Here is a 12,008-nt window from a genome sequence, read left to right on the forward strand (position 1 = left end):
AAAGGCAGCAGATACACGATAAATGTGATAAAAGCGTCTTTATCCGGTTCTGCCAATAAGATCATCCAGTTTACTGTTACATTGATTGGGCAATTGATTCCTCCAATTGATGTATTAAACAGAAATGTTCTGTTACATTAGACATAGGAGAAAGGTTCAAGAGCACTGAGATATGGTGCTGACCTTTACTTTTGAGGCAGGCGTGATACTCAAACTCTTTGACTCAAACTGGATGAAGTAAGAACATCTACACGGCTATGATTGAAAATAGAACGGGTTGGAAAGAAACAATGCCAGCTGGGGTAGTTGACAGAAATGGCACTTAAATCCCAAAATTACAGAGCAGTAGTACGTCCAATTGGAAGAATAACCGGCACAGAACGTTCCAGATCGACAGAGCACCATTTCATTGACATTTGCATGTCTGCCTCACTGGTGACAACTGTCATTGCGTTGCTTTGGAGACATTCATTTACATTGACAACATGGCCCAGTTTATGCACTCAGAAAATGGTTTTGAAAAGCTTCCCATCAGTTCCGTTCAGCTTTGTGTATGTCAAGGAGAGAAGACAATGAACAGCTACCAACATAATCTCTCAGTAGGTCCTCCTCTCTTTTACAATACAAATCCCTGCAGAATACTTCCCTTGTTTCAATCATGGCTTGGGCATTGGATCGGTGGCATTCAAAGAAGCACAGTATGTTCCTGTAAATCGCAGAACCACATGGGAATTTTGTCAGACAGAGAGAATGTTCAAAGAATTGTTGAACTGCAACTGATCATCACATGTGGCTTAAGAGCCAAGTCACCAGGTTATTATGAAATTATGAGTAACTACACATTACAGCACAGCATATCGTATGTATGCTTATTTAATTATAAGAAAAATTCTTTATTAGAAAATCACATTAAAAGATATCCCTAAGTTTACAAAGATGAACATTATGTTCTTATTGTCACCTCTAGTTTTCTATCACATTAATGATACATTGACACATCAGTAAAAATAGTTTTCCATGCATTAAAAAATAGATGTAATAGCTCAATAAATACATCATTAAATGGATGTTCAGGGTGTATAAATCATCTGTACCTAACTCTGTGCCAATATGAGTCACCACTGCTTAAGACTGCTAAAATGCGAAAATGAGTGCCATGAAAAGTTATGAATAAAGGCCAGCACCAGCAGGAGCTAAGAGGACGAAATACTTGAAGAAAAGACATGTTTTATTCTATAAACAAATTTGAAAGTAAAAAAAAAAAATCAATCTACCTAAAACAATTTCTGTAAAAGAGAAAATGAAGAAGAAGAAAAATGGCATTGGACATTCTTTTATGCTCATCCTGCTTGAGAGCCATTACTGTTTGTTGGAACTCTTGTTGACAACCATACAGCTATATTCCAACAAGCTATGAAACACAAACTGTTCTCAGGAATAAGAGGGCATTCTTGTGTCATCATATGTCTGGTTTGTGATCAGATTGACACTACTAAAGGATGAATACCGTACTTATGCCTCAAAAGGAGAATAAAAAGGAATGGTAGCTTGAGGTTTTGAAATTCCAGAGAAAATCACCAATGGGAATGGGAATGCAACCAACAACAAGTGACACATACATTTAACATATAGGTTTAAGGATTAAAATAAAACATTCTCTGTGTTTTATGATATGTATCAATTACTTTACATGCATAACTGATCATTCTGAATCACATCCTGTAAGCATAAAACTCAACTGTCTTCCATCAGTCTATGACGCAAGGTGGCCTTACTACCAGCCAAAGCCTTATTCATTAGAAGAACAGCTGAAAAATAGGCTCCTCCGTTGACATATCTCTGACACCAGGGGTCATGTAGAAAAACATAAATGTGCAATTTGTTCATGTTGGCAGTAATGCTGTATGTGTTAGCAATGATGCAATGAATATGAATCACAATTAATATGAATAATAAGACATTGACATTTAACTTTTGAGGATTTCTCAAAACTGTGAGCAAATTTCTGAGGACATATATGGCGCACATATATGCAGCAGTTGTTGGCTAGGCTTTAATATACTGAAGCTGGCACTGGCATCAAAACGCCCTGTGTTTGACACGGAGCTCCCAATTATAATGCAACCTCACTGCTCCAATCACAGTAAGCAGTAAGCATGACTGTTGATCGCAGAGGTCAGATTAAATGCAGACTGTGACCTGGCTGCAAATAACAAAATCTACCTCTCACTGTCCTAGGGAAAAGGAAGACAAGCAAGTCAGCACAACAGAAAAACAGAGCTGCTTAATTCCATTGTTTGGCGCTATGTGCTTTCTTTGCTGCAGTTGTGAAACACATTGTGGTAGGCCTTCTTGATACTGATGCAGTGATTTTTTTCCCCACTGATACACTCTCTGTAAATGTTCCTGCTGATGTCTAGAGAGCAGAAGCATTTACATTGTTTGCCCACAGCCAGAGGATGGAAGCAGTGGTATGTAGTTCCCAAATCTAAAATGACGATGTTCACTTCACCGCCTTGTGAGTTTCGACTTATGGACCATCCATGCTGTATGGATGCTACAAATACTTAAAAAAAATGAAGAGTTTGTGAAGTGATGTATTCTTCACAAACACCTCAGTTATGATGCCTTTTAACTGACAGACTGCATTACAGCAAATGCGTTATGTTACAGCAAAACACTTTGGATTGCCACGTGGTCTGCTATTTACTTGCTTTCATTGAACACTTGCATGAATGGGGTAATTTTCAGTTTTGAATAAATACCATCCTATTACTTTCTATTACTACTTTAGATAGCTTTAATGAATCAATGATGCTGCAGTCATAATTTCCAAATTTCTTTTCATATCGGGCCGCCTGTGCCGTTTTGTAAACAGCCCTATCGTCAGATGATCACGTGACAGCTGACACCACATTAACTTCCTGGTTTAGTGTCATTGTACGCTTGTGTGTTTTGCCACTTTGCGAAAAGGTAAGACTAGAAAACTTTGCGTAAACTGGCACTTATTATCTCACGTTTTAATATCGCTTTTGGCAAAGTCACTGCATTGTGACCAACGCTTAGATGGATAGTAGGCTACTTCAATTCCTAACTAGGCAGTAGCTAAATTACTCTAACTTGGCTAAGAAGCCAGTTAAGACAGCTCAGCGGTGCAATGCTATAACAGGCGATATTTTAATCATAAATACGAACTGAGGTGGAAATAACTTGGTGAAATGAATAACAAACAGGCGATGCTTTACATTTTCATAATTTAAGTAAGTTAATGTAATGAATGGTCAGTTAAACAAGCAGGTGTATTTTTGAGATGTTAACCTCTCCCTGTTCACCTGGATGTAGATTGTTAGCTAACCAGCATCTAACTTTCCTGTAACTTTATTTACAGAGCATAACTGAGATTGTTGTTGATTATTAGAATGACTGCCAATAATTAATAATAGTTCATTGCTTTTGAAGATGTATAATTCATGTACTATGGGATACAGTATGTGGTTAAACTGCATTTTGAAAGAACGATGGGCCTACAGTAACAACCACGTAATCTAGTCCCTTACTGTATGAAGCAAAGAGTAGCCTTCTTCCTCAGACACATTATTAGTATTAGTTAGACTTTCTGCATGCAAAGTTTACTTATGCATGGTAAATGGAGGTGACAAAGCAGGTACTGTAACTGCATTTGCCTTTGATTTGCACTGAAAGATTATTCTACAAAGACACGTGTTACTAAAAAACTTTTTTTCCCCCCAAAATTCACTGAAATATCTTTCTGTTTGCAATAAAGTCTCTTTGTAGGTGTTCAAAATATTTTCAAAAATGTATGCATTGTATTTATTTATATTATATTGCAGAGTATTTCACAAATTTTACTCAAATTTCTCTGCCCTACAGAAAAATGAAATGTGCCTGGATTCTTTACCTGTGTCAGATGTTTTTAGGAGCTTATAGCTCATCCCGAGAAGGAAAGGGGCCGAATTTTGTTCTTATGATGGTGGATGACCTGGGAATCGGGGATTTAGGATGCTATGGTAACACAACTCTGAGGTTTGTATGGAAGAGTTTTACACCTCATATCTGTGCCATGACTGTGCATGTTAGGCTGATGTTACACATCACACATCTTTGTGCAATTTAGTTGGAGCCGAGTTGCTAGTTAGTTGCTGGGGGTGTTGCATGATGCAATCTAGGTACAAATTTGTTGCAAGCAATAAAAGTTGCACTTACGTTGCTTCGTGGAAAGTAAGCCTGAAGATAACACGGGCCGAACACATTTTTAATAACTGCTGAACTTTTGTAAGGACGCGTACATGAAGTGGTGCACAGCTATGCATGGGATTTTTTCTCCATCTACAGGACACCCAATATTGATCGTTTGGCCCAGGAGGGGGCGAAGATGACCCAGCACATCGCAGCTGCACCCCTCTGTACCCCCAGCAGAGCTGCGTTCCTGACCGGCCGTTATGCGGTCAGGTCAGGTAAGACAACAGAGAGCAACCAGACATTGGCCTTACAGAATGGCAACATGAGATTTGAATTGAAAGGCACCCCGCACGTGCCTAGTATAAGGAACCCCATTTGCTGTGATTACGAAAGTGAGATTTATTTTGGCAGTCAAGCTGCAACAGGACCACGTTTTTTAAAAATTCAGTGTCGGGACTCAATTAACGAATAGCAGACTGCAAAATATAGTAGATGTGACAACTGACTGCTGGATCATAGTTACCATGATTGCAAAGTAAGATGGAGTCACAAGGAATTACTGTTGTTGTTATTACTATGATTATTTATTGTGGAAGATAAACCTGGCCACATGAAACCATGGTGAAACTACTTTATGTTAATCACTTGTTTATAATTGTTTAGTTTAAATGAATACTGTTTACCATTAAATTATATTTACCGTTTAGGCTAACCCGGGTGCATGTAGCTTCCGTATAATCTAAATTAAAACGCTTAATCAGATAAAATGTGTATAAGTTTCCATTTTACATGTAGTCGCTTGTTAGACATTATTATTCACACTTAGTTAAATTAAAGATGAATCTATGGAAGCATTGCTGTATAATTTTTTGTTTACTTTATTCGTGAGATTTTCTGTATATGCCTTCTTTCTGTGATATTCCTTTAGGTATGGCTAGTTATGGCCGAGTGGGTGTTTACATCATGTCTGCTGTTTCTGGCGGTCTCCCTACAGAGGAAATCACATTTGCACAACTCGCCAAGCAGCAAGGCTATGCCACTGCACTCATAGGTACACTGAATTTTTTTTTAAGTGGTTATTTCAGTGAATTAGCTAAAGGATTTCAACCATGGATGGGTAGCAGACACTTTGTATGGTGTTCCTTCATTTTGCTTGTACTCAATCAAAGATAATGTCCTAGGTATTCTTTACTTAAATAAGGTGCCTTTACCATGGCATGTATTGAATGGATCTCTGGGCAGGATTAAGTTATGAATGTGTTTTGTGGGATGTTAAGCCCTCCACTTTCCTTTGCATCCTTCCAAAGCACAAGCGCATTTCAGTGTTTGTTTTTCTTCAAATTCAGTGACATACTTTGGTCTGCTATCACAGGCAAGTGGCATCTGGGCTTAAACTGTGAGAAGAGTGATGACTTGTGTCACCACCCGAACCGTCACGGGTTTGATCACTTCTACGGCATCACAGTGACCAATCTGCGCGATTGCCAGCCTGGCCACGGCTCCATTTTCATCAACGTTTTCTCACACATCCCCTACAGAAGCATTGGGATTGGTGCAGCCACTCTGGCATTTCTGCATGCTTTTGGGATTATTGCTGTGTCACCAAAACTGGTCCTGAATTTGGGATTGCTTATGGTTATTCTCTCAGCTCTCTTTGCCGGTTTCGTTTTCACGTTCCCGTATTTCAACTGCTTCCTCATGAGAAACCAGGAGATCGTAGAGCAGCCTTTTTTATCTGAGAACTTAACGCAAAGGATGACTTATGAAGCAGTAGAGTTTTTACAAAGGTTGGTCATCATGCTGTCTTCACAAAATCACTCTGTAGCAGGGAATCAACAAAGAAAAATTTTTGAAATTCTCTGTCTGTTTTGTACATTTGTGAAAACCTCCTTTAGTCTGTGTCAAATCCTTTCTTATTTCAGTATATCCATATTATGTCTTCATAGCACACATTCACAGTTTTTACCTTTGATTAACGTAAAATTAGGTGTAAGATATTGAAGCACAGAAGAAAAAACAGGCATCAATGTATTACATTTAGCAACAGGCAACAGGATAGAATGCTGTTTGTAATTATATTGCTTGATCTGATTTTGCAGGAATTCAGAGAGACCCTTCCTGTTGTTCTTCTCCTTCATTCAAGTGCACACGGCGCTCTTTGCATCCCCAGAGTTCCGGGGGAGGAGCCAGCATGGTCTCTATGGCGATGCAGTGGAGGAGGTGGACTGGAGTGTAGGTGCGTGCCGTCACTGTGTGCATACTAAAGACAGTCACTGTTCACTCCGGCGTGATGGAGGTGCCAGCCTATTATAATGCAGTAATCAAGTACTTGTTGGCATAGTGTTTGCTTTGTGGATAGAGTTGATTTTAACTTTGATCATCTGATCAATTATCCTTATTGATGCTGTTGACTCAAAATAGAGAGACTGTAATGTGAATTTATCTACAGACATCCCCACCCCCCTCAGTTACTACTGCTTACGAGGACAAGTTATCTTAACATGCGCAGTGTGTATTTCAGAGAGAGAATGAAGAAAGTAGATATTTTCCCAAGCGAACTTCTTCGGGAAGTAATAAATAGCTTTTGGAAAAAGAAAAAAAAAAACACCCAATTGTTTAACTAATTGTCACCAAAAGGGTCTACTGTATGTTAAAATGTCAAATACCAAATATTAAAATGTCAAAAGAAATGAGCACAGATAAGATGAAGATTGAGGCAAAAGTCTGTTACTCTCACTACAAATGACAGAAACCTCATGATTTAGAGACAGGTTCGACATTGCAGTGTCATGGACCAATACGGTTCCTGCACTGCAGAGTAAGATTAAATACAGGAGGACAAATACATTATCAGTACTTACAAGTTAATTGGAATGAAATACCTACAGTCCAGCCAATGAGTTTTGGCAGGGTTAGCATGGCCATGGCCATGGTTGTCACCTATGCTGAGCATTTTACCCTGGAGGAGAGTTTGTAAAACACACTGTTGAAGGTGACCTAGAAGCGCCATTTAACCATAATATTTAGCTTAGCTTTCATACTTGCTAGATAGCAATAAGTGTTAAGCCTGTAAATTCTTGTATTGTTTGTCTGAAAAATGGTGGTCACTAAGATAGGATAGGCTTGGGCAAGCACTATTCAGGGGTAGGCCAAATAGTCCAATACATCCATGGTAGAAAAGTGGCTCTGATGCACAGAATTGTTCTGCAATGAATCTCACTCTAAAGTAAGATGACTGATAATGATCATTTGTGGTGGACTCCCAGAGTGTCATTTTTAGACATTGACCTCGCCTTACAGGTCAGGGGTTTTTCTTGCCTTGGAAAGCTCTGATTGTTTTTTCTGATTGTTGTTTTCCCCAGCAAACATGATGTAGATTTACATGGCCATAGTTTGCGGTTGGCCAGGTTTTACCACGCATGGTATGCATAGTCCAACCTTCTCAGTGTCCCTGCTGTTTGTCCCTAGATTAGTATGGAGCATATGGATAGTTCTCAGTCAGTCAGCATCATTAGATACTGAAATTTTGGGAAAGAGCAGTTTTTCAGTCACAAAACAAGATATTGAAGGTATTCAAACATTTCATTAGGAGTCACACTTGTTGGATTCAAACCTACACCTACTAAATTTTCACTGTGATTTCAATTTCATGTTTTTTTCTTGTTTCTTTAAATAGAACCAGCTATGTGGGAGAGAGAGGGCCAAATGATTATTAGAATGAGTGATTTTATGTAACACTCATCCCATTGTCTGCAGTTATCTTAAAAAAGGCCTGTACTATACAATTTGGATGTTACACCTGACTGTCGTGTTGGATTTTTTTGGTCTTTTCCATTTGGTGGTGTGTCCTCAGGAAAGATAATGGAGACCTTGGACTCCCTGGGGCTCAGTGAGAACACTCTGGTGTACCTTACCTCAGATCAGGGTGCCCATCTTGAGGAGATCTCCGTCAGAGGGGAAGTGCACAGGGGTTGGAATGGCATCTACAGAGGTAATTAGCACGTATCAGTGGTAAAAGTTTGAAATGAGTTTCAGTCGCTGAGCGAGGCAGTGAGAAAGGAAAGGACAACATCTTCAGTTGCAGCAAAAAAATTTAACTTTGCTATAGTAACCACACCATTTAAAAAACAACATCAGTGCAACACAAACACACATCCGCATGTTTGTTTGACCAATTTCTCATATTTGGGTTGCCTCTACACAGCTGGGAAGTCCACAAACTGGGAGGGAGGGATTCGCGTTCCAGGAATCGTTAGGTGGAGTCAGGTAATACCTGGCAACAAGAGCATAGATGAACCCACTAGCAACATGGACATCTTCCCTACAGTGGCAAGTCTGGCAGGCGCACGCATACCTGAGGACAGGTGAGCTTGGATAAAGGAGCAGCACTGGCCTACTCATATTTAAGGTCTTAATTGAAGGTCAAACAGAAAAAGCGTATATTCAGCTCTTTGGACCAGTGAACTGCAAGTCCTAATGGACATGCTCTTGCATTTAATTATACTGTTGAGAACTAAGACTAGGGCAGAGAGGTGGAAGGAAACTTATTTTTCTTTGATACAGAAAATTAGACATCACACGTTACCGTTTCAGTGCTGTGATGTCTTTTTGTAGAGAGATTGATGGACGCAGCCTCATGCCCCTCCTGCTGGGTGAAGTTGAGCGTTCCGAGCACGAGTTTCTCTTCCACTACTGCAATGCCTACCTAAATGCTGTAAGGTGGAGACCCTCAAACAGTGAGTCCATTGTCCTCCGCAGCCCTGATAACAAATGGTTTGTAGGTTTGTTGTGGCTTGTAAAGCCGATGAACACTTATTGACTTAAAAAAGCCATTTTTAGGAGGGTCACCTATAAGATGATGCCTTATATTAAATAAATGTGTTTCTACCGAAAAAAAAAAAAAAAAATTGTCCCCAGTAACATACTTAAATCTTGGAATAATTATCACTTTTCTTACATATTAAGGGAAAAGTAGGCATTACTTCCAAGTGCAACCCTTTTAAAAAGTTCTAAATCATGGGAGTATGTGATGTGACTTACATAAATGCACCCAATCCAAACTGTCACGCATTGTCATTTCTTTCATGCAGGTAAATCCATCTGGAAGGCATTTTTCTTCACTCCAATCTTTTCTCCTGAAAATTCGACCACCTGCTTCCATACGCACGCGTGCTTTTGCACAGAGGGCTATGTGACGTACCATGACCCCCCCTTGCTGTTCGACCTCTCCAGAGACCCGTCGGAGAGCACGCCCCTGACACCTCAGACAGAGCCGGAGTTCCACACCATCCTCGAGGTCATGCAGCAGGCAGTGGCTCGGCACACCCGTACCCTGACGCACGTGCCTGACCAGCTGTCCCCGGGAAACATGCTGTGGAAGCCCTGGCTCCAGCCCTGCTGCTCCACCCTGTCCCAGCTGTGCAGGTGTAACAGGGACCACCTCGGCAGCTAGGCCTCCCGCTTCAGTCACTGAGAAGGGGTTCATTGTCATCTTAATGATGCCATCACAAGTTGCAGCATGCTGCAAATGGATCCAAGGTCGTACAGCTCCACAAGGCTTGGGAAATCCCATTTTGCAATGTGATGGGCGGCAGTGTAGCATAGTGGTTAAGGAGCAGGACTTGTAAGCAAAAGGTTGCCGGTTTGATCCCCCGCTGGGGCACTGCTACCCTTGGGCAAGGTACTTGACCCACAATTGCCTCAGTAAATATCCAGCTGTATAAATGGATAACATTGTAAAAACACTGTAACTGATATAAGTTGCTCTGGATAAGAGTGTCTACTAAATGCTACTAATGTAATGTAATGTGAATGTAAAGTGAATTTGCCAGCAGGATGCTATACAGGGAAAAATGATTTCTGCTTATATACGTATAAAACTAATATGTAGTCATTCGTAACTAGTGTGTATAAACTCCCCCTGAGCTGAAAAGGCTGAATTGCATTCTGAAGAACACAAAGAGCTCTTTGGACTTTCAGTCCTCTTTATGAGTGCATGCAGACATCTTATCTTCTGTGGATTTTGAATCACAGTACCGGGTTCATATCTCACATTGAAATATGCAAAAGTGTAGCTCAGGGTTGTAAATGCATAAATCCTAGGTGGTTTTTGAAATATTGATGGGCAGCTCGTACACCCTTTTAACATTGGACTGATTTGCTCAAAGTTTGATTGATAGGCATGGGTGCACGACGGGGTCTTATGAGGACTTCTCGGATGAGAGGCTGTTTGATTGATGGGTGGCCAGCCTTTGGATTTCCACCCTCTCTCATTCATAGGCCAGGGACCTGTGCAGGGAATGCACTATTATGGCAATTCATGGAAATGTCAATCATGATGTCTGCAACATATGTAGCTGTACAGATTCTCTTCGTGATTCATAATCTGTATTTTTTTTTAAAAAGCGATTTTTTAAAAAATACGAACACACAGCTTTAAAAATGCATGTTTATGTTAGGCTCTTTGGTGGCCTGAGTGAGGACGGCTCATGTCTCAATAATGTCTGAGAGTGCAGAGAGGCCTCATTAGCATTTTAATTGTAAGGTGCAATTGCCATTCCAGTCCCTACGGTGACAGGCCCATTGATAAATACATTAACAAGTTGGGGGCAATCCTGGCCTGAAACTCGCTGAGAAAGCCGCAGATGTCTTGATAAATCAGCCTGGCCATATCTGGTAGCTGGCTAGCCCTCTCATTTTTTTGTATGAAATGTCAGCTTGGCCTTGCTAGTGTTATTTGATTACTGGAGAGCGCAAGGGCCACCCAGAACCCTGGCAGACTGACTAAATTTGTCATTAACAGACTGGCAACAGGCATTTTGTCTAGGCTGAACTGCAAACATAAAGGGTATCCTTGTTGAAGCCTCTGGCACCAAGGCCAGGTGAAATGGTTTGGTGTCAGGATGGTTCAATAAGTGATGCATGCTTTGTAAGAGAGTAGTTAAACTCTTGAAGATTGCTCGTTGCCTTTGACACTTGTGAATTTCTATATTTTTGTGCTGTTATCCATTGCTGGTCGGATATTACAGCTGCTATCCATAGTGGAACGTTTTTGTGAGATATACAGCTCTTCACTCCAGCTTGCAGAGTGCATTTCATTTGCTTGCATTTTATAATTGACCTTATTTTATTCTGCAACTCTTTACAAGTAAATCTTACCTCTATTATACAACTCACATGCATTAAAACTCATATTTTTGTATGCTTTTTAGCTTCTTTGTGACACATCCCAGGCTCTTTTGCTGGTGCAATGAAAATTGTGCAGTGCCTGACTGATCATCATGATGTGCTAGTGGTGTTAAGGCTGAACTTTAAACCTGCGAGGCTCGTTTTAAAATTACACATGGCTGAAGGATTCCCGTCATATGTTTCAGAGAATCGTGATCATGCCAGTACATCAGTGCCAGATCTGGCGCTGAGCCGGCTGAGATAAGAGCAAGCTGTTTATCTCAGCTGTGCCCCTCTGTTGACTTCCCGTTTTGTTGTGCTCTCCCAGCTTGTGGATGCCAGAGAAATGGAACTCTCTCTGTCCCAGCCCTGCCAAATGATGCCCATGTGCGTGCCCGAGATATCCCACACCGAGCATTAATCTGTGTGCACAGATTGCAGAGGTCATATATTTTAGATTCTGGCATATTTTTTCCCCCTTAACCTCTATATCTTACATGAATAAATGTGCCAGTTACCCATACATTTGCGCCCATGCCCATGCACAAGCTTAATGCACTGATTTATAATAGCTCATAAGCAAGACTACTTGCTCTGTTATAGTTTTAATAAACTCATTGCCTGCATAGTTTTTTTTTTTA

General features: G+C 40.5%; 1 protein-coding gene across 2 annotated transcripts; it reads left to right on the forward strand.

Annotated features, from left to right (window-relative positions):
* The first annotated feature begins 2,938 nt into the window (after nt 1–2,938).
* Nucleotides 2,939–9,789, forward strand: sts (steroid sulfatase (microsomal), isozyme S). 2 transcript variants are annotated; one of them, XM_036540954.1, is made up of 10 exons: nt 2,939–2,973; nt 3,892–4,044; nt 4,354–4,475; nt 5,129–5,251; nt 5,573–5,987; nt 6,300–6,436; nt 8,054–8,191; nt 8,405–8,564; nt 8,815–8,936; nt 9,291–9,789. In XM_036540954.1, exons 2-10 carry the CDS (start codon nt 3,896–3,898, stop codon nt 9,650–9,652), a joined length of 1,728 nt encoding a protein of 575 aa, XP_036396847.1. In that variant the 5' UTR covers nt 2,939–2,973; nt 3,892–3,895; the 3' UTR covers nt 9,653–9,789. The 2 variants fall into 2 exon arrangements, with proteins under 2 accessions (XP_036396847.1, XP_036396849.1); XM_036540956.1 differs by lacking the exon at nt 8,815–8,936 and having other exon boundaries at nt 9,433–9,789.
* Nucleotides 9,790–12,008: the final 2,219 nt, after the last annotated feature.

Source organism: Megalops cyprinoides, chromosome 11, assembly GCF_013368585.1.
Source record: "Megalops cyprinoides isolate fMegCyp1 chromosome 11, fMegCyp1.pri, whole genome shotgun sequence".
Classification (NCBI taxonomy): domain Eukaryota; kingdom Metazoa; phylum Chordata; class Actinopteri; order Elopiformes; family Megalopidae; genus Megalops; species Megalops cyprinoides.